This window comes from Monodelphis domestica, chromosome 2 (genome assembly GCF_027887165.1).
Source record: "Monodelphis domestica isolate mMonDom1 chromosome 2, mMonDom1.pri, whole genome shotgun sequence".
Taxonomy (NCBI): Eukaryota; Metazoa; Chordata; class Mammalia; order Didelphimorphia; family Didelphidae; genus Monodelphis; species Monodelphis domestica.
The window spans coordinates 386,842,694-386,866,659 of record NC_077228.1 but is presented as its reverse complement, the minus strand read 5'-3'; the positions used below and the strand labels follow the sequence as shown (position 1 = coordinate 386,866,659).

At 34.8% G+C, this 23,966-nt stretch overlaps 1 protein-coding gene across 2 annotated transcripts in view; it reads left to right on the top strand.

Moving 5' to 3' along the window:
- Positions 1-23,966, top strand: part of CEP85L (centrosomal protein 85 like) — a 156,858-nt gene that overhangs the window by 16,612 nt on the left and 116,280 nt on the right. For both annotated transcript variants that reach the window (XM_007484484.3, XM_056818682.1), the window contains exon 2: positions 13,663-13,824. In XM_007484484.3, coding sequence (XP_007484546.1) covers positions 13,663-13,824 — 162 coding nt within the window. The remainder of the gene's footprint in view (positions 1-13,662; positions 13,825-23,966) is intronic.

Below are 23,966 nucleotides of genomic sequence, written 5' to 3'. Positions count from 1 at the left end.
TTCAACTCTTTCCATGTTTCTGAATTCTTCTTTTTTTTTTTTAATCCCTTACCTTCCATCTTGGAATCAATATTGTGTATTGGTTCCAAGGCAGAAGAGGGGTAAGGGCTAGGCAATGGGGGTTAAGTGACTTGCCCAGGGTCACACAGCTGGGAAGTGTCTGAGGCTAGATTTAAACCCAGGACTTCCCGCCTCTATGCTATGCCTGGCTCTCAATCCACTGAGCTACTCAGCTGCCCTTGCTTTCTGAATTCTAAAGGTAAATTCATTGTTAATTATGGTACAAATAATATTCTATTTCTGTTGCTCTTGTTGTCTTATCAGAAATGATGTACATGATGAATACAGAGAAGCATCATGAAACCCACCTGAGACAAAGCTTTAAGTGAGCAGAACCAGGAAAATAATATACACATATTACAAAAATTAATAACTATAGAACAAAACTGAATTCTGTAATTAAAATTACAATGTCCAGCCACAAAGAAAAGATATGAGAAAGTACTTTTACCATCTCCTTTTTTCTCTCTTTTATAGAGATGGGGGGACTATAGGTATTTAATGGTGGTCAGATTTTTTTCTGTTAGTTTTACTGAATCTCACCCCCCCTCCTTTTTTTTATTCTTTGCTTTAAAGAATGTCTATGAGAGCAGGGTGGTATATATTGAGAAATACAGATGATATAAAAACAAAATATCAATAAAAATTTTAAGAAATTGTATTCTATTCATATACTGCAATTTATTTAGTCATTCTTTAGTCTCTGAGAAGCTACTTGAACATTTAATTATCACCTGGACTCAACCATTCCACTTTAAAACCTTTCCTTAATTAGCCAGTCTCTTCCCAAGAAAATAAAGAACATTGAGAATTGGTGTTTGATTCTATTCTTCTATATTGCTGAATTATAATTTTCTGTGTAAATTTGGGAAGAACAGTTTTGAAAATCAGCTGATATCTTAGAATTTTATTTAAATTCCCTAAAAGTATTTAAATCCTGACTCTAACCTGCCATTCTAACTATGTTATACGTTATTTCCTTTCAGATATTATACAGTTTCATGAAACTGGCTTTGTCATTCCTCTCCCTTTTCCACATGCTGACTTCCCTGCCTGTATGTTTATAGTCATTGGTCTTACCCCAGTTAAAGAATCATATAATTTAAAAAACTATTAAGAGTCTATAGTGACTTCTTGTTTTACAAAAGAGGAAACTAAAATCTCAAGAAGTTGAGTGACTTGCCTAAGGTCCCATAGCTAGTTTGTTAATGGTGGAACTGGGACTAGAATTCAGTTGTCTTAATTATTGCCCATGAGCGTTGTTATCTGCTTCTGACTTGAAACTCCAGTGATTCCTTACCACTTCTAGGATCAAATATAAAATCTTCTGTTTGTTATTCAGAGTCTTTCATTACCTAGTTTTCAGTATGTGCTTTCCATGTTCTCTGATCCAGTGGAACTGGTCTCCTTGCTGTTCCAGGAATCAGACATTCCCATATCTTCAGGAATTTTTTCCAGTACCTCTTAAGTGGAACCCTCTCCCTCATCTCTGCCCACTAACTTCCCTGGCTTCCTTTAAAACCCAACCAAAATCTCATTTTCTTTGGGAATCCCCTTTTCATTCTAGTGTTTTCTTTCTGTTATTTCTTATTTATGCTGTATAAAATTTATTTGTATGTATTTGTTTGCAGGTTGTTTCCACCCATTAAATTGTGAACACCTTGAGGGCAGAGACTTTCCCTTCCATGTATCCTTGGGGCCTACCACAGTGTCTGACTCTTAGTGGACACTTAATAAGTATTTATCAATTGAGGGACATGAAACCAGAGAAACCAGGAAGTAGATGAGGAGAGAGAACATTCTAGGCATAAGGGAAAGTCAGTGAACATTCTTGGAGTCAGGAGATAGTGTGTCCTTTGAGGAACAACCAGGAAGCCAGTGTTATGGGATTGAAATATGTGGAGGGGAGACTAACAAGGAAGAAGACTTGAATGGTTATGAAAAGCTTCCTAGAGGTGATAAGGATGCATCACCTTGACAGCTGGGTTGGAGTAGGGAAGAGAATTGAGGCTGGGAGGGCAGCCTGAAGACTCTTAAAACAGGACCTAGAATAAGGTGATAAGAGCCTGTAACAGGGTGATTGCAGTATCAGGAAAGAAGGAAAGAGAGCTGTTATGAAGGTAGAAATGACAAGATTTGGTAACAGAGAGGGGGGAGAGGGAAGAGTCAGAAACTTAAGTAGCCTGACACTTAGGTTTCTAGTGGTGGTGACTGGGAGTCTGGGGTTACTGGGAAGAAGAGGGGACAGCTTTTTGGAGAAAGATAACGAGTTCAGTTTTGTACTTATTGAACTTGTCACCATCTCTCAGTGTTTCCTGACCATCTTAGTATATGTATTAGACTGGTTGCTCTGTTTTTAGGCTGGGCTCCCTGAAAGACCACATTATTTCTGCTTGTTTCACTGAGTTTGGTCCTCCACTGGCATTTATAAAAATCTCCCACTAGCCGGTAGACTTAGGTACAATCCTTGGCAGCAATACCACTGCTCTTTTTCACAAACAACATAAAATAGTAGAATACTGCCTATTAGAATAATTTTCTTTGTTTTTATGGTGTCCTATATACCAGTCAATCTCAGTGAAAATTATGCCTGTGTATTATGCCTTATTGCTTGCTCTCAAATGAACAGGTTTGCCATTTTGTTGTTGTAGGAATATGTATATATATATATATATATATATATATATATATATATATATATATGAAATTTGTCTGATAGGACTTTTAAAATGTTTTAATATTATTCTCCTGCTTTCTTTGCTACTATTTACATTTAGGAATTTTCCTAGTAACAACAGAAAGAACCCTGGCACTGAAATGAGAGGATTTGGTGGATTCTAATGTCTACTACTAGTTGTGTGACTTCTGAGCAAGTCACCTAAACTTCCTAGCCTCGCTTTCCTCATTTGTAAAATGAGAGAGTTGGAATCGATAGATTCTGATGTATCTTCCAGCACTGAGTCTGTTTTTGTGAATAATAGTCATGCAACAAACTTACTGGCAATATTTTATTATAAAAGTTCCTTTTGAATAGTAATTTTTTCTTATGAAATATATGTATTTATAACATGTATTTCTTATATATTTATATCTTATAAAATAATTTTTGGCTTTAGATCACCTGGATTCTCCCCTTTATTTATCCTTCTTTCTGCTTTAAGAAAGCTATCATGAAAATTAAAAAAAAAAAGAGGTGAAAATATCTGTAATGCATACTTATTCCTTTCCTCCTTGTCCCTATATCTCTTTAAAGGAGTGAGGAGAAGGGGGTATCTTCTCACATCTTTTCATTAAGCCAAGCTTGTTCTTTGTAATTTAGTAGCATCATTTTTGATTTTGGGGTAATTTTTTGCCATTTACCTTATTATAGACATTATGTATATAATTTTCCTACTTCTGCTCACTTCATTTTTCTAATTGTTCATGTAGGTCTTTCTGTGGTTCTCTGTATTTGTTATATGTCTTTTCTTGGAGCACAGTAATATTCTGTTCCCTTTCACAACAATGGGTTGAACATGAATTTTTACCAAACAAGGGATGGATATTTTTTTTAAATGATAGATAATTTTGATTATGTGAAATTGAAAAGTTTTCCCACAAAATGACTATGTCTAGAATAAGAATCTAGAAAGCAGCTGGAAAAAAATCTTTATATCAGATTTCTCAGATTAATGATTTTTATCCAAGATATTTAGACAATAAATATAAATATATGTCCAAATTCCATTCCTAAGTAGAGGAGTAGTCAAATGAGATAAAATTATTCTCAGAGAGATTGCAAACTTAATAAGCATCTTGTGAAAAAAAGGCTCCAAATGATAATAAATATAAATCAAAACATAACCCCTTAAACTCTACAAAGATGACAGAAGATGGGAAGTGTAAATGTTGGAGGAATTTTGGAAAAATGTGCATATTCATAGATTGTTAAATTAAATTGTATTAGAATAACCATTTAGAAATTATGCAAATAGTGGTTAAAGTCTCCATAATGACCCAGAGATTCCTTTGCTAGAAAATACTTTGCTAGCAAATACTTCAAGGAGGCCACCACCAATAGAAAGGCTCCATATACACCAGAATATTTATAGCCATACTTTTTATGGTAGCATAAGAACTGGAAACAAAGTCCTATTGGGGAGAGTGGCTAAACAACCTGTGTGGCATATGAATGTAATGAAATTTTGTACTATATCTTGTTTAAGATTTTCATTGAATTATCAAGTTTCTTTTCATGATAATAAAAACATTTCGAATGAAGGCTGAAGATTACATTCTTTCTATTTCTTCCTTGATTGTTTACTTTCTTGCTATGGGAAGTGAATGAAAGAATGAATAAAGCATTTTTTAAGCTCTAAGCATTGGAGATATAACTAGAAAAGTAAGACAGTCTTTGCTTTACATTATGTTGAAGGAAATGAATGGTTTCTATATCAGAAGTTTAAAACTTGTGGGGGCCTGCAAAACTCCCAAGTGCAACAACAAAATAAATAAAAGTATAATATAACATAGATGATGCTAATTTGTGGTTTTCTACATCCTAGTAATTTGCCACATGAGAGATCTCAGTTGTGAGGCTTAAAATGTGCTGCAATACAGCCAGAACCAGATTAAAATTAGATAATCTAGCATTTTAAAACAAAATCTATGTGCAATCTGCGTGTCCCCTTTTCTGTTTGGATTTGGGCACAAAGATTCTCATAAATCCACAAATATGGATGTTGATAACCTTAGGCAGGCATAATAGTTTTCTTCATGGTAATTACAATGAACAAGATAGAATTTTTGGTGTTGTTGATTCTTTTCTAGGTGAATAAATATTCTGCTCTGACTATCAAATAGCTAAATTTCCTATTCATGAACTAGAATCTGATAACTTGATATTATTTCTTTCCTGGCAGCTACCTCCTGACCAGAACCTGACCTCACTTTTGGCTCCTTCCATAGTTGTCATTCCTTTAATTACAGCAATTGTGGAGAAACCAGGACTATGCCTGCATGTTCTTGGTGTCATCAATCAGGCTTTAGGTTTTAGTTTTTTATGTTGTAAGTGCCCAAGCATGGGCTAGCGTGCTTTCTCCTCTTTGTTTTTGTTTTCACTCCCATTCTATGCCTGTCTAGTGGTTTTTATAATTTTTCCTTTGGTATTTTTGACCTCATTCTGTCTATAAAATATGTACTTAGAAACTCTTTGTTATACTAAGTAGTTATTAGATCACCAGGGATAGTAAGTTGTGAAGATCGTAAGTAGAAAAGAGTTGCTGCAAGGTTGGGAGAATGTACATCTGATTGAGCGAAGAATGATGGAGGCAAAAGTGTGTGACAGATAATCTGTTAGAAAAGAATTTTTATGATTAAATAAGAAATGAAAAAGGGGGCAGCTGGGTGGCTCAGTGAATAGAGCGCCACACCTAGAGAAGAGAGGTTCTAGGTTCAAATCTGATCTCAAGCATTGCCTAGCTGTGTGACACTGGGCAAGTCACTTAACCCCATTGCTTAGTCCTTAGCGCCCTTCTGCTTAGAACCAATAATAGTATTGATTCCAAAACGGAAGGTAAGGGTTTAAAAAAAAAGAAATGAAAAAGAGAAAGGAAGAAAATGCAGTGTTTGAATATGGACACTTGCAGCCACAGATTCTCAAATTTAAAAAAAACATGATTATTTGAACTGTGATTATTTCATCACCAGGGGGACACTCCACTATCAGTGCTGGTGTAACTTATATTTTAGAGTTTCTTGGAACATTGAGAATTTTAGTGATCTATGTACAGAATCAGGACTTGAAACCAAGTCTGGCTGAGTTCAAGGATATTATCTGCCCTTTAAACCATACTGCCTCTCCAGCACTTTGTGATGATATCTTTGATTTCATCCATCAATCAATTAACAAGTATTTATTAAACACCTACAGTATACTCAATGTTCTTTTGGTGCTTGTGATTGGAAAGAAAATGAAAAAATCTTTCCTGTTCAGAAACTTAGATTCTCTAGAGGATGGGAGAAAATAATATTTCCATATATAAGGTAAACATACTATAATAATAAATGTAGTAAAGATACAATAATGCATTTTGTATTCTTGAATCACTACTAGCAACACAATTGTCCCGTAATTTAAGGCTTACCAGAGTACTTTCCTAGAATACATCTGTGTAGTTGGTAATACAAGTACTCTTCATCCAGGTAAGGAACAGCTACAGAGAGGTTCAGGAATTGCTTGTGGTCATGCATTAGACCATGCTGAATTTCAGATTCAAATGTCTTCCTCCTCTCATTGCATTGTTTCTCATCCCTTAATTTTATTTTTTTTAGGTATCATCCCTTCATAGTCATCTCACACCCATCCCTTCCATTTATATATACTCGTAATTGCCCTAACAATGTTAAAGTTAGTCTCAAGTATCATTTTTCCCATGTAGAATTGTTAATAGCTCAGCTTTATTGAATCACTTAAGATTTCTCTTTCCTGTTTACCTTTTTAGGCTTCTCATTAATCTTGTACTTGAGGGTCAGATTTTCTATTCACCTTGGGTCTTTTTTTATCGGGAATGTTTAAAAGCCCTTTATTTCATTAAATATGGATTTCTTTTTCCCTTGAGGGATTATACTCATTTTTGCTGTGTAGGTTGTTCTTGGTTGAAAATCTAGATACTTTGCTTTCTGGAATATCATATATTCTAAGCCTCTGATTCTTTAATATCTGAGCTCCTGAATCTTGTGTTATCGTAACTGGCTCCATGATAATTGATGTGTCTGTCATGCCCCCCCTCCCCCCTTTTATAGCATTTTCTCATTGACATGGGAGCTCTGGATTTTGGCTATTATTAATTTTCATTTGGGGAACTCTTTTAGGTGATTGGTGGATTCTTTTAATATTCATTTTATTCTCTGGTTCTAGGACATCAGGGCAGTTTTATGAGATATCTTGGAAGAGGTTCTTTTATTTGATCATGGCTTTAAGATACAGTAATAGTACAATAATTTTTTTTAAACCCTTACCATCCATCTTATTGATTCCAAGACAGAAGAATAGTAAGGCTACACAATGGGGATTAAGTGACTTGCCAAGGGTCATACATCTAAGAAATGTCTGAGGCAGAGTTGAACTCAGGACCTCTTATTTTGAGGCCTGGCTCTTTATTCACTGAGCCACTTAGGTACCCCCAGTACAATAATTTTTACATTTTCTTTCTTGTCTATATTTTCTAAGGCCAGTTGTTTTTCTGATGAGATAGCTCACATTTTGTTCTATTTTTTCATTCTTTTGATTGTGTTTTCTTGATATTTCATGGAGCGATTAGTTTCTATTTGCCTAATTCTGATTTTTTAGAATTTATTTTCTTCATTGAGTTTTTGTACTTCCTTTTCTATTTGGACAATACCAGTTAATGAGTTTTTTTTCCAGTGGATTTTTGTTCTTTTTTTATATTTGACCAAAATCTGCTTTTTGAAGTTTTATTTTCTTCAGTATTTTTTTGCCTCCTTTACCAGGATATTGTTCCAAGCTTCAGGTATGCTGCTGTTTTCATAGCTAGTGCTGAGGCTCTGTAAGTTTTTAGTTCTTCTAAGTGGTATGATATAAGGAGAGGTGTGATTACCTTTCCCCTGTATTTCCACTATATCTATCTCTATTATAATGATGCTGATATTTTTAAATAAATGTTACTCATAATTTTTAGGAAACCTTTATTTCTATGATTTCTGGTGTTTTAAATAGGATTATGTGTTGTAGTTTGTCAAAATTAACCTATTCCTTTCACTCCCAGTTCCTTGTTTTTGATTGTAGTTCCTGATTTTAATAATTCTCTTATCATTTCCCCATTAGTATTCTAAAGTCATTTATGTTCTCTTTTCTTAGAATCCTTTGTCAAATTTCTAGGCTTAAAAAAACTATAAACATTTTATTGTTTAATTTTGTCTTTATACCATATTCACTTTTGCCCCCATCCCGAGATTGAACTTTCCTTGTGATAAAGAAAAATAATTTAGTGAAAACATTTACTACATAGACTAGTCTGTTAATGTATACACTATTCTTCTTTTTTAAAAAAAAATCCATACCTTCCATCTTGGAGTCAATACTGTGTATTGGCTCCAAGGCAGAAGAGTGGTAAGGGTTAGGCAATGGGGGTCAAGTGACTTGCCCAGGGTCACACAGCTGGGGAGTGTCTGAAGCCAGATTTGAACCTAGGACTTCTAGACCTGGCTCTCAATCCACTGAGCCACCCAGCCACCCCCTGTATACAATATTCTGACCTAACAGTCTCTGACATCTGTGTCATGAAGAGGGAGATTCATTATCTTTTGTTCTGGATTTTTACTGGTTTTTCATTTCATCAAAGCTCCACAGTCCTTTAGTTATCTTTTCATTTGTATTGTTATTGTTTATGCTTTCTTGGTTTTGCTCATTTTGCTTTGTATCATTTCATATATTTTCCAGTGCTTATTTGAATTCCCCCTATTTGTAATTCTTTCTGCAAAATAGTATCCATTATATTAATGCCAGTATTTTTCAGCTATTCCCTGTTCAGTGGGTACCACTCTTACTGCTACCTCAGAATGCTGCTATAAATATTTTGGTATATGTTGAGCCTCAAATTCTTTCTTTCTTGAAGTATATGCCCTGTAACTGCATCAGTGGGTTGAAGGATATAGAAAACCTAAATAACTTTCTTTCCATCTCTTCATAATTCCAAATTTACATCTTGAATGGTTAGACAACCCCAACTCCACTGGCTATGCTTCTTTTCCCATAGGATTGCTAACATTGGCTTTCCATGGCAATTTTATGATGAGATAACATGTTAGAATTTATTAATATATAGTGTTATGAAGTATATTTTCAGGTGGTTTGAAGTTCTTTTAAAAATTTTGTTCATTCTTTGATCATTTATTGGAGAATAGTTTTTGGTTATTGTTTATTAGAAACATTTTGGTGAAATGTGTAGCATTTCCCCTACTCTATTTCTTCTACTTTTATTAATTTTACTTGTACAAAAACTTTAAAATTTTATTTAGTCAAAATGGTCTTTCTTTTTAATTTTCTATATTTATATTCATTTGGAGATGAAACTTGTTGGTCTAAAACTAATTTTTGCCAGATTGCTTTCCAGTTTTCCCAATTCTAATAAAAAATGGAATATTTTCTTGAGTAATTTATGCTTAGGTTTGTCACATGCCCATCCTTTGCTTGTGTTCTTCATTATCTAGTCTGTACAAGTGAATCATTTTTACTTTTTATTTTTCAATATTTTTCCATGTTTACATGATTCATTTTCTTTTCCTTGACTCTTACCTCCCCTCTCCCAGAGTCAACAAGCAATTTCACTGGGTTGTACAAATGTTATCACTTGACTCCTTTTTCCATATTATTCATTTTTGCTATAGAGCAATCTTTAAAGCCTAAACTTCAAATCATTTACCCATATGCACATGCGATAAGTGATGTCATGTTTTTCTTTTGCCTTTCTACTCCCACAGTTGTTTCTCTCATTATGGTTAGCATTCATTTTTTTACTTTTTAAAAACTGCTACCATATAGATTTGTAATATAATTTGAAGTCTGATAATCAATGTAACCTTCATTTGTTTTTTCTTACTGTTTTTGTTGAGATTCTGAATTTTTTTTTTCTACATAACTTTCATTGTTATCTTGTTAACTGTGTCAATCTTGTCAATTGACCAGTACACCAAAAAAAAAGAAAAAGAAAATTTAGGTAGATTTGCCTTTTTCATTATTGGAAAGTTCCTATCACATTTTGTTATGTTCACATTAATCTTGCATTTTGGTGAATTAATATTTTATTCATTTTATGGTTATTTTGAATGAATTTTCTCATTTTCTTGGTGGTACTGAATAGAAATGTAGATTTTTTTGTGGGTTTATTTTGTATCCTCATAGCTTACTAGAATGATAGGAATAGGGATTATTTCATTTTTTGTATCCTGTGTCTACTACAATACAGAACCTACCCCCAAAATGCTTGTCTAATAAATACTTTGGTTAATTATCTCATTTTTTTGTGATTCTCAGGACATGCAAAGAGAGGGATGGTATTTATTTGCTTTTGTTCATTTTTTTCTCTGATGAGCACTTTGTACTTAAATCTATGCAAATGTTGAATCTGCTTTGATAGACTCTTCAATCTTTTATACATTTAGTAATAATTTTAAATGAAATTTCTCTTTCTCTTTTTAATTCTTGGATCTTATTATATAAAAATGCTATTGATTTTTGGGGGCAAACTTTCTATCCATCTTTGCTAAACCTATTTCCTCTTACTTTCTTTGTTAATTCATTAATATTTTCAGAGTAAATTGTTATCAGCAAATAGGGATAGTTCTGTTTTCTGTGGCTGCTCTCTGTTCTTCTCCCCTTTTCTCCTCTCTTCCCCTTCTAATGCTCCTTCTTCCTGCCTTTTCCAAATCTGTAACTTTTTCTCTTCATCATCTTCAAGAATATTTTCTCAGTCCTCCATAATCTTTGTGCTTTTCCTCAGAGATTATCTCTAAGGGCAGCTGGTAGTGGATAGAGCACTGGGCCAGGAGTCAAGAAGATGAGAATTCAAATACAACCTCATTTACTAGCTGTGTGACCCTGTGCCAGATGCTTAATTAGACTTGAGACCATGGGCAGATGTCTGTTTGCCTCCTTTTTCTGTGTGACCCTGTGTCACTTAACCTTTGTTTACCTCATTGGTAAAATGGGGATAATAGGTCCTATTGCTTAGCACAGTGCCTGGAACAGCGGTATTCTATAAATGCTATCTTTTATTATGGTTATCTCTAATATCATATATATACATACATATGTCTATCTTGCTCATAAATTTCCTGTGTGCTCCTTGAGAGGAGGAATGGCATCCTCCTCTCCCTCCTCCCTTCTTTTTGTATCTATGCTTTGCTTAGTGACTGGCACATTGACAACAAGAACCCATTTATAACTGAGGAGGAAAAGAGAGAAAGAATTAGATAACTAAAGAGAAATGAAGTTGATTTAAAAAATATTGCTTACATTTCCTTTTGTAATCTCTTCTCATGCCATTCCTTATAAGAAAAAAAAGGAAAAAATCCAGAAAAACTGACAATGAAAAAATTTGATATTTTAAATATTTAGTATAGTATAATATACATATAGCAATATTAAGATTTACAGTATTAAAATTTTAATTGACCTCCTTTGGGCATATTCCTTTTAGTGAGAACTCATAAGTCAAAAGTATGGACTTTATAGTCACTTTCTTAACATAATTTTAATTTTATTCTCCATTGGTTTGAGATTATACTGCTCATAGTCTCCCATCATTATGAGTTTATATATTTATATCTATATGCAGTCACACAACCCCTCCTCCCCCAACATTGGCAGGATAAGTTATGCAGTGGATAGAAAACATGAATGCATATCAAATCTCAGACACATAAGCAGGCATGAGACCACAGGCAAATATGTCTGTTTGCTTCCTGTTTCTCAATTGTAAAATAGAGATAATAAAAACACCCATCTTTCCAGGATTGTTGTGAGGATCAAATGAGATATTTGTAAAGTGCTTAGCAAAATTTCTAGCATGTGCTAGTTTGTATTAATTTATTCATCCCATTCTCTGATGCTTTCTTTGCTGACAGCTGCCTTATTTCACATGGGTGTCTGGCTTTTTAAAAGTTCATTTTAAAGGTAGAAGAAATATCTTTCTGTAGTGACTTCTTAGATTTCTTGGTCATTATTTTTCCTGGTAAAATTTTTAGATTTTTTCCTGACATAGAAAATTTGATCTGCCTGCTTTGGTTTAGACCAGAAGCTTTTGATCAACTGTTACTTGTTTTTTAAACCCCCCTATCTTTTTATCTTCCAAAGCAGAAGTGCTTGGCAATTGGGATCAAGTTACTTGTCCAAGGTCACATAGCTAGGAAGTGTCTGGGACCATTTTTGAACCTAAGACATCTTGTGTCCACACCTGGCTCGCCATATACTGAGTATCTTGACTTCCCCAATTAAGGGATTAAATTCACAGTTAAGGGACTAAATACTTTCCTATTCGTGTCCCTGCCCCCCACCCCCCCCCCCCTTCCTTGGCCATCTAATTATCCCTTGACTATTACTTGTTAATGGTGATAATAATAACTGTAGTAACTTTTCCAATGTGTTTATAATTTAACCTATATTTATAGAATGAAAATATTCACTAAATGTTTGGATTAAGCTGCAGAATTTACTTTGTGACATAACATGTTTTTTTTTTTTAAACCCATACCTTCCATCTTGGAGTCAATACTGTGCATTTGCTCCAAGGCAGAAGAGTGGTAAGGGCTAGGCAATGGGGGTCAAGTGACTTACCCAGGGTCACCCAGCTGGGAAGTGTCTGAGGACAGATTTGAACCCAGGACCTCCCATCTCTAGGCCTGGCTCTCAATCCACTGAGCTACCCAGCTGCCCCTGACATAACATGTTTAAAAAAGTAGTCTCATAAAAATACATGTAGGATTGTATATATGGATGTAAAAGTCTCCATTTGTTATTTTATTTTTTAAAAAGAAACTATTTTAAATTAATGCCCATATCATAGTTTGTTCATCCTTTTTCCAGTTAGCAATCATATTTGTTTTTGGTTCTTTGCATTCACAAAAAATGCTGCTGTAAATATTTTGGTGTTGTTGAAACTTTCTTATAAATGGCTTTTTTTGGGTATAAACCCAATGGGTATAAATACTTAAGTTACTTTGTTTATATAACTCCTAATTGCTTTCTGAAAATGGTGGTATCAATTCATAGCTCCACCAACAATGAATTACTGTGCCCATCTTCCTCCGTTATGTGATATTGAAATCACTTTAAAAGACATATATATTAATTTAAGGTCTCCAAGGAATTCACTTTTGTAATTCCTAAATGAAACACTCAAGTCAGCTGCCAAATTTTTATGGGGAGAAGGATAAGGGAGAGAAGGAAATGAGCTTAACCCAGACCTACTCTGGCTCAGGCTGAGCCAAAGCGGGCTTTAAGGCCTTGGATAGCCAAGGCAAGGAAAGGGATTAGTCCTTATTACTCACATGACCAATTTGAAGGAAAGCGGTCTGCGGGGCTCCTCCAACTCCAAGCACCAGCCTCGAACTGACTCTAGCCCTCCTCACAGGAAGTCCTGAGAACTCCAGAGGCTGTTCTCTACCTCACTTCCTGCGTCTCACATGTGCCATTGGTGGCTCTAGTTTGACCTAGGACCGCCCAGAGGTCTGTCCTTTTTTTTGCACATGTCTGTTGAAGGCCATATTCTCAAATAGTTACATCTTGAGTTTGCTGCAGCCCTTCCTAATCTTGTTACACTGAGTAGGGTGGAAAATGTAGTTTCCAAGACCTGATTTTGTTATTCCAAGTATCTCTATTGTTATTGATCAGGAAACAGCTAAATCTCATCTTCTAAAGAATGGTCTGAATAGGGCGGAGTAGTTTTGAAATTCACAGTTAGTATTAACTGTTTTCAACTTTTGACAATTCTGAATAATTTTTGGTGAACTTTTAAAAGACATAATGGATACAAATAAGATTATGGAAGATTTCTTTACTTAACTACTCCTTGTATATTAAATTTTGGATTTCTTTCATCACAGGCCAAGATTACTCCTCTTCAGCATGGTTATCTGGTACTGAGTCTTTATGGCAGGCCACAACTGTTCCATCAAACGCTCGGAGTAGCCACACTCGAAGACATAGCATAGCTTCTGATAGTGGAGATACTGGCATTGGAACCTCCTGTTCTGACAGTGTGGAAGGTGAGCTAAGTTGCTGAATCTTAAGACATTATTAGATTCATTATGATGATTGTGATTTCAGAAAATTAAAGAAATATATCTGCTCCTTAATTTCCTATTGACATATTGGTAAATATGTTGGAATACTAATTTGTAAGAGTTAAGTTTCGATGATCCTTTATCTTATATATAATTACTTTGACTTGTAGAATGAATGAATAGTTAACTTTTCCCTCATATTTTAAAGTTTTTTTATAAATATTTAATTTAAAACATTTAATAGCCTAGATTGATACTTTATTAAAATTAGTTTTCTTTATTTCACATTACCATAATAATTATGCTTTGACAGTTCTTAGAAAACATCATGTTTAGTTTTATATGAAATGTATATAATAGAAATGTGGGAAGTATTTCTAGAATTCTAAAGGTAATGTAACTTTTTTGGCACATTGAGATTGTATTGATAGAATCTGTTGTTTAACCTAGTGTGCCATTGCTGTGATAGCAGTCGCATAGAATATAAATATGGACTTATTCCATCTTTTTTGTTGGGCAATCTAAAACAAACAAAAATTCTTTAAAAAAAAGGGGATGGGGCAACTGGATAGCTCAGTGGATTGAGAGCCAGGCCTAGAGACAAGACGGGAGGTCCTAGGTTCAAATCTGGCCTCAGACACTTCCCAGCTGTGTGACCCTGGGTAAATCACTTAACCCCCATTGCCTAGCTCTTACCACTCTTCTGCCTTGGAATCAATACTGTAAAATTAAAAAAAAAAAAGGGAAATGTAAACAAGATGTGTTATTTACTGTTCCTTAGAAAGATAAGGATTGGGCAAAAGAAGAGAGTAGTGTTGTGAGTTAGATGAAAAATAAAACCAAAATATTTTCCTAACTTCATTAGATACAAATTTCTGAAAGTGATTTAAAGCTAGATATGGTGGCAAATGCCTATAATCTCAGCTACTGAGGATGCTAATGCTTACTGATCTCTTGAGGTTAGATGGAAGGTCTGAGCTGCAATGGACTAGGCTAATTCAGTGTTTGCATTACTTTTAGCCTTAAATGGTGAATTCTAAAACCTTAAACCGGCCTCAAACAAGGGTTCACCAAGTTGCCAAAAAATGGTCAAAACAGCCCATGTTGCAATGAGGGAAGGTCCAGGGTTCTGTGTTGATCAGAGAGTGGTGTTGGCCATGCCTAACTTTTAGGAACAGAGCCTCTTTTTTTTTTAAGCTGCTTTTTTCCCATTATCTTCAGTTAACTCTGACAATTGTAGTTTTAAAGACTAATAGTTATACTTTACTAACATTCATAACAGTGCTTTGAGGTTCACAAAATACTTTTGGAAATATGTTATAAAAATTCTGAATTTAACAAACACCCTAAACAAGCATTTCTTTTCTTCTCTCTCTCTCTCTCTCTCTCTCTCTCTCCTCTCCCTCCCCCTCTCTCCCCCCCTCCCCTACTTTCTGTCTTGTAATCAATACTGTCTGCCTCACGCTCCTCATCAGTAAAATAGGGATTCTCTGAAAGCACCTATGTGCTTTGTGTTGTGAGGATCAAATGATATCATATTTTTAAAAGTCTTGCAAACTGTAAAATGTTCCATAAATATCAGTATTTCCTATTATATGAATTCAACCCATGTTTGTCCAGTTAAGATAAAAATGAAGTTCATATGAAAATTCTTATCTAAAAAACCCAACCCTTCCTCCATATTTCTATACTCTTTTCACATATGCTAATAATGAGAAATATCAAGTTGTATCCCCCTTCTTTCTTTCCTACTCTTGTGTATTCCTTCTTTCTATTCTTTCCCATTTAAAACCTTAAGAACAGAACCAATTCACTTTCACATCTGTTGTGTTTCTTAAGCCTCCTGGAATCATATTTGAAGAACACTTCTCTTCTGTCTCTTAGAATATCAATCAACAAATATTTCTTAAATGCTTATGTATAAGCATATAAGGAAACACAAAAGCACAGACTTTTGTCCACGAGGAACTCAAATCCTAATGTAGAACATAGTATAGAGTTTAATTGATTCACTAAAGGTTTGAGATGGAATGAGAGTGTAGTCATTGCAAGGGTGATGGTTAGGGAACTTAGGGATGGAGGGAGAAGAGGTCACAGTGATGACAAAGAGGGAGTACAGGATCGGGTCAGATGTCATAAGACAGTTCAAGTCAGCCAGCATTTATTGAGCACCTCCTTATATTCTGTAAAAGGCTCTGGAGACAAAGAAATGACAAAAAGAAACCAGATGGAATGAAAAGATTTTAATCGGGTACAGAAACTAAAGAGTACATGAACATGAAAATAGAATGCCTGTGAGTGATAGCAAAAGTTGGCTCTGGGGCTGATCTAGGACTGTCTTGAGTGAGGTCAGTGTTGAGGATCAATGTTGAAGGAGGGCTTCTTGAGAATGCTTTCAAATGAAGAGGCCAGAGGCTTTTTTTTTTTTAATGGCTGTTTTATTATCGTTTTAAAAGTATACTGGGTCACGTCTTTGCCTTTTCTTAGGAGTTATAAACAAGTGACTAAAGCTGTGAGGGTAGGAAGGGATGGAGAATAAAAGAGAATTTTCATCCTTTCATCCCATCCCTTTCATCCTTCCTTCATTTGCTTTCCTTTCCTGCAAGTTCTTTCCACTGTTCAGAGCAGGAACCATCCCATAGTCTTTTGAATAGAGCAGATAAAGTTGAAGTTGGAATCCTGAGCTCTTCTGCTCAAAGCAAACAGGGTGGGAGTGTGAGTGGAGTGTGAGTGTGAGTGGGAGAAGTGTGCCACCCACATCAACAGTCATTCATATCCAAAGTCTTTAAAATTCTGTCTTTCATAGTTTTGTTCTTAATGTATAAATTGTTCTACTTCTCACTTCATTCTGCATCAATTTATAAATGTCTAGTTTTCTCTGAAATGATTCACTTAATCATTTTTATAATTTCTTACAATATAATAGTATTCCATCATTATTGTAGAGCACAGCTTATTGAACCTTTTTTCCAGTTGATGGGGTGATAACCATAGTTTCCAATTCTTTGTTTATGCAAAAAGAACTATTGCAAATATTTTAGTTATTATCACTAGTTATTTTGTTTAGAACTAATTCCTTCCTTAATTTACTCTTCTTCCACTTCTCACTTTTCTCTTTCCCTCATGGTTCACTACTGAGTGAAATGTATTTCTCTAACCATGCCTGTTGTGCAGTATTTGTATGTGTGCATTCTTCTTCCTTCTTTTGATCAGTTCAGATGAGAGTGAAGTTTTAAGTGTTGAAATGCACTTCCTCCTGTATTTCCTACTTAGCATAGATTTCTACTTGTATACTTCGATTGTGAGATAACTTACCCCCTTCCTTGGTTTCTTTCTTTCTTTCTTCTTCCTCTTCTTTTTCATTCTTTTTCTAAGATCATCAAGACATAGCCATTCAATTTTCACAGAATAAAGTCAGATATAAGCATTTGGAAAAACAATTGCTTATGGCTAGGCCAATCCAATTTTTGTAGAGCATATTTTTCCATATATCTATATATAGCTTTTATTTTGTCTCAAAAACTGTTTTCATATATTTTGCGCATTTTTCATTTGGGGGAATGACTTTTATTCTTATAGATTTGTCCCTTCCCCATTAACTTTTAGTTCTTAAACTATCCTCCTTTCCAAAAGTCCTTCTGTTATCCCCCTAAACTTGCCCTTTGATTTCTTGATATGAGTTTGATTATAAAAATCCCTCCCATAACTTGTACTAAGATTCCCTAAATGTTCTCTAGGGAACATGAGATATAGTGTTTAAAGAAAAGAAGACTAGTTTCAGGAAACAAAGCCTATGGAAAATAGCATACAAGCCTTAATATTGTCAGTTTTTGCTTTGTGGATAGTGATTTAATTTTTGCTAGAAAGTTAGAATAGTTTTTCCATCTGAATGCTCTATAGTTTCATAGATCAGATAGAAATTTTGCATTTGATTAAAATTCTTTGTGTTAAGATAGTACCCATGAAAACATTTTTGGAATTAAAATAATTTATTTAGCCTCACATATCCATTTATTATGACATCTCTTTCTCTGTATTGACAATTACTTTCTTTTCTTTGTTTTGTTAAGGTCAGAACACCCCTCTATATATAGATAGGTTATGGTATTACAAGGAGAAAGTATAAAAAAGATAGGAGAGTAATTTGAGCTTCAGTGGATTTGGAAGCAAGGCAAAGGGGAATAGTTTTTTATAGTTCTGTTGTTTGTTATATATTTAAAATAGATTCCTAGAAGTTTCCTTTGAAAAAGAAATTTATAAAACATCATCTTTTTAGAATTGTAGTAAAAGTGCTTAATTTTACCAAACTTGGTTCTGTTTTGTATATCCTCTCAATCCTGAAGTCTAATTCATAGAAGTGCAGGCTCTTTGTTTTTTTTCCAAGCTTTGGTTTCTTTCTTTCCTTCTTTTTTTTAATAATAGATTTTATTTTAAATTTTATTTAATTAGTCAATTTAGAACATTTTCCTCTGGTTACAAGAATCATGTTCCTTCCCTCCTCCCCTAGCACCCCCCCCCCCCCCCGCCCTCCCTCAATTCCACTGGGTTTTACATGTGTCCTGGATCAGAACCTATTTCCGTGTTGTTGATATTTACACTAGGGTGATCATTTCGAGTCTACATCCCCAGTCATATCCACATCACCATGTGATCAAGCAGTTATTTTTCTTGTGTGTTTCTACTCCCAGTTTTTCCTCTGAATGTGGATAGTGTTCTTTCTCATAGATCCTTCTGGGTTGTTCAGGATCACTGCATTGCCATTAATGGAGAAGTCCATTACATTCGATTGTACCACAGTGTATCAGTCTCTGTGTTTCTGCACCTCTCACTCTGCATCAATTCCTGGAGGTCATTCTAGATCCCATGGAATTTCTCTAGTTTATTATTCCTTTGAGCACAATAGTATTCCATCACCAGCATATATACCACAAATTTGTTCAGCCATTCCCCAGTTGGAGGGCATCCCCTCCTTTTCCAATTTTTGGCCACCACAAAGAGTACATTTATGAATATTCTTGTACAAGTCTTTTTCCTTATTATCTCTTTGGGGTACAAACCCAGCAGTGCTATGACTGGGTCAAAGGTCAGATAGTATTTTAGTGCCCTTTGGGCATAGTTCCAAATTGCCCTCCAGAATGGTTGGATTAATTCACAACTCCACCAGCAATGCATTAATGTCCCAATTTTGCCACATCCCCATCAACATTAATTACTTTCCTTTGCTGTCATGTTAGCCAATCTGATAGGTGTGAGGTGATATATCAGACTTGTTTTGATTTGCATCTCTCTGATTATAAGAGATTTAGAACACTTTTTCATGTGCTTATTAATAGTTTTGATTTCGTTATCTGAAAATTGCCTATTCATGAACCTTGCCCACTTAACAATTGGGGAATGGCTTAATTTTTTTGTTCAGTTGATTTAACTCTTAATAAATTTGAGTAATTAGACCTTTGTCAGAGGTTTTTGTTAGGAAGATTGTTTCCCAATTTGTTGGCTTCCCTTCTAATTTTGGTTGCATTTGTTTTGTTTGTACAAAACCTTTTTAATTTAATGTAACCAAATTTTTTTTTTTACACTTTGTAATTTTTTTCTAACTGTTGCTTGGTCTTAAAATCTTTCCTTTCGCAAAGATCTGACATGTATACTATTCTGTGTTGATCTAATTTACTTATAGTTTCCTTCTTTATAGTCAATTCATTTATCCATTCTGAGTTTATCTTGGTGTAGGGTGTGAGATGTTGATCCAAACCCAAACTCTTCCATACTGTCTTCCAGTTTTCCAAGCAGTTTTTGTCAAATACTAGATTTTTGTCCCAAAAGCCGGGATCTTTGGGTTTATCATAGACTGTCTTTCTGAGGTCACTTACCCCACATCTATTTCACTGATCTTTCCTTCTGTCTCTTAGCCAGTACCATATTGTTTTGATGACCACTGCTTTATAGTATAGTTTGGGTCTGGTACTGCTAGGCCACGTTCCTTCATATTTTTTTTTTCATTATTTCCCCTGACATTCTTGATCTTTTGTTCTTCCAAATGAACTTTGTTATAGTTTTTTCTAATTCAGTAAAAAAATTTTTTTGGTAGTTTGATGTGTATGGCGCTGAATAAATGAATTAGTTTGGGTAGGATTGTCATTTTTATTATGTTTTTTTTTGGAATGGGATTTTTTTGAATGGGATTTCCCTTTCTAGTTTTTGCTGCTGAGCTGTGTTGGAGATATATAGAAAAGCTGATGACTTATGTGGGTTTATTTTGTATCCTGCAACTTTGCTAAAGTTGTTGATTATTTCAATTAGCTTTTTGGTTGAATCTCTAGGATTCTTTAAGTAGACCATCATGTCATCTGCAAAGAGTGATAACTTGGTCTCCTCCTTGCCTATTTTGATGCCTTCAATTTCTTTTTCTTCTCTAATTGCTACTGCTAGTGTTTCTGCTAGAGGTGATAATGGGCATCCTTGTTTCACTCCTGATCTTATTGGGAATGCATCTAGTTTATCTCCATTGCAGATGATATTAGCTGATGGTTTTAGATATATGCTGTTTATTATTTTTAGGAACGACCCTTCTATTCCTATGCTTTCTAGTGTTTTTAATAGGAATGGGTGTTGTATTTTATCAAAGGCTTTTTCTGTGTCTATTGAGATAATCATGTGGTTCTTGTTGGTTTGCTTGTTAATGTGGTCAATTATGTGTATGATTTTCCTAATATTGAACCAGCCCTGCATCCCTGGTATAAATCCTACTTGATCATGGTGGATGACCCTTCTGATCACTTGATTTTTGCATCTATGATCATTAGGGAGATTGGTCTATAGTTTTCTTTCTCTGTTTTTGACCTGCCTGGTTTTGGAATCAGTACCATGTTTGTGTCATAAAAGGAGTTTGGTAGAACTCCCTCTTTGCTTATTATGTCAAATAGTTTGTATAGTATTGGGATTAACTATTCTCTGAATGTTTGATAGAATTCACTGGTGAATCCATCAGGCCCTGGGGATTTTTTCTTAGGAAGTTCTTTGATGGCCTGTTGGATTTCATTTTCTGATATGGGATTATTTAAGAATTCTATTTCGTCTTCTGTTAGTCTAGGCAGTTTGTATTTTTGTATATATTCATCCATATCACTTAAATTGGTGTATTTATTGCCATATAATTGGGCAAAGTAATTTTTAATGATTGCCTTAATTTCCTCTTCATCATAGGTGATGTTCCCCTTTTCATTTTTGATGCTGTTAATTTGCTTTTCTTCCTTCCTTTTTTTAATTAGATTGACCAGTACTTTGTCTATTTTGTTTGTTTTTTCAAAGTACCAGCTTCTTGTCTTATTTATTAAATCAATAGTTCTATCACTTTCGATTTTATTAATTTCTCCCTTAATTTTTAGGATTTCTAGTTTGGTTTTCTGCTGGGGGTTTTTAATTTGGTCGCTTTCAAGTTTTTTTATTTGCATTTCCAATTGATTGATCTCTGCTCTCCCTAGTTTGTTAATATATGCACTCATGGATATGAATTTACCTCTGATTACCACTTTGGCTGCATCCCAAAAGGTTTGAAAGGATGTCTCGCCATTGTCATTTTCCTCGATGAAATTATTAATTGTTTCTATGATTTCTTCTCTAACTAAACGATTTTGGAGTATCATATTGTTTAGTTTCCAATTAGTTTTTGATTCACTTTTCCATGTACCATTACTGATCGTTATTTTTATTGCCTTGTGGTCTGAAAAGGCTGCATTTATTATTTCTTCTTTTCTGCATTTGTGTGCCATGTTTCTGTGACCTAATGTATGGTCAATCTTTGTGAATGTGCCGTGTGGTGCTGAGAAGGTGTATTCCTTTTTATCCCTATTTATTTTTCTCCATATGTCTATTAATTCTAATTTTTCTAAAATTTCATTCACTTCTTTTACCTCTTTCTTATTTATTTTTTGATTTGATTTATCTAAATTTGATAATGGTTGGTTTAAGTCTCCCACTAATATGGTTTTACTGTCTATTTCTTCCTTCAATTCTCCTAGTTTCTCCATTAGAAATTTGGGTGCTATATTATTTGGTGCATACATGTTGATATTTCCTCATTATCTAAAGTCCCTTTTAACAAAATATAATTACCTTCCCTATCCCTTTTGATCAGGTCTATTTTTGCTTTGGCTTTATCAGATATCATGATTACCACTCCTGCCTTCTCTCTGTCAGTTGAGACCCAGAAGGTCGTACTCCATCCTTTAATTCTGACCTTGTGGGTATCACCCCTCCTCATGTGTGTTTCTTGAAGACAACATATGGTAGGGTTTTGGATTCTAATCCATTCTTCTATTCGTCTACGTTTTATGGGTGAGTTCATCCCATTCACGTTCAACGTTATGACTGTCACTTGTGGACTCCCTGGCATTTTGATATCCTTTCCTAATTCTAACCTTTCTTCTTCAGCTCTACCTTTTAGTCCAGTAATTTACTTTAAATCAGTTCCCCTTGTACTTCCCTTTCTACCCCCCCCCTTCTTATTCCCTCCCTTATTTTCCCCTGTAGTCTTTTTAAAATCCCCCCCCACCCTCTTTCTCCCTTGTACTGCTTCCCTCCCCACCAGTCTGTTTTTTACCCTTCTACTCCCCAAAAGGTGCAAATGCATTCTCTTCCCCAATGGATTGGATTGTTCTTCCCTCTTTGTGTCAGTTTCAAAGTACATAAGAGTTGAGTATTTCCTATCTCCAACCTCTTTACCCTTCCAGTGTATCGATGTTCTCCCCCTCCCGCCATGAGCTTCTTTGTGACATATAAATTTACCCCAATTTGTTTCTTTTCTCATTTCTTTTAGTCATAACCTCTTTTCTTTTTTAGCTTTAGTCATGTGTATGTGTATATATATATACATACACATGTATATGTATTTATGCATGCATATATCTATATACCTATTTATGTCTTGTCCTTTCATCCTATACAGTTTGTCACTGTTCCCTCTGAGTGTAGTTCTTCTAGCTGCTTAGGTGATAGCAACAGTTTTTAAGAGTTGCCAATGACCTCTTTTCTTATAGGGATACATATCATTTTAACTTATTGAGTCTCTTAAAAAAATGTTGTTGTTGTTGTTGTTTTTCCCCTCTTTTTTAATTACCTTTTGATGATTCTCTTGAGTTCTGTGGTTGGACTTCAAATTTCCTGTTCAGGTCTGGTCTTTTATTTATGAATGCTTGGAATTCTTCTGTTGTGTTAAATGACCATACTTTCCCCTATAAGAATATAGTCAGTTTTGATGGGTATTTTATTTTTGGCTGTAGACCTAGTTCCCCTGCTTTCCGGAATATTGTATTCTATGCCTTTCGGTCCTTCAGTGTGGATGCAGACAGATCCTGTGTTATTCTCACCGTGTTTCCATGGTATCTGAATGGCTTCCTCTTGGCAGCTTATAATATCTGTTCTTTCATCTGATTGTTTTTGAATTTGGCTCTTGGTGTTGTCAGTTGGGGATTAAATACAGGGGGTGATCTGTGGATTCTTTCAATCTCCACTTTCCCCTCTTGTTCTAGGATCTCGGGACAGTTTTCCTGGATAATTTCCTCTAGTATTATGTTCAGGCTTTTTCTTTTGTCGTGGTCTTCTGGTAGTCCAATTATTCTTATATTGTCTCTTCTTGAATGATTTTCTAAATCGTCTGTTTTGTGAATGAGATGCTTCACATTTTCCTCAATTTTTTCATTCTTTTTGTTTTGTTTTATAGTGTCCTGCTGCCTTGTGAGGTCACTTGATTCTAGTTGTTTTACTCTGGTTCTTAAAGATTGGATTTCATCTCTGGCTTTTTGGTCATCCCTTTCCTTCTGGTCTGATTTTCTTTGAAGATTGTCTTTCATCCTCTTTGCCTGGTCTTTCATCTCCTTTGCCTTATTTTCCAGCTGGATGATTTTGGCTTTCAGGACACTATTTTCTTGTTTTAGTTCAAGTGCCTCTGTTTTCAGATGACTTGTCTTAATTTTTAATTTCTTTTCCCAACTGTCTTCAGCCTCTCTTAGTTGTGTTTTGAGTTCTTCCACAGCCTGTATCCAATTCGCTGGGATTTCTTGTTTATCGTTTGTTGATCTCTCCCCCTCTGTTCCATTTGGTGAGTAGTAGCTGTCTATTGTAGTTTC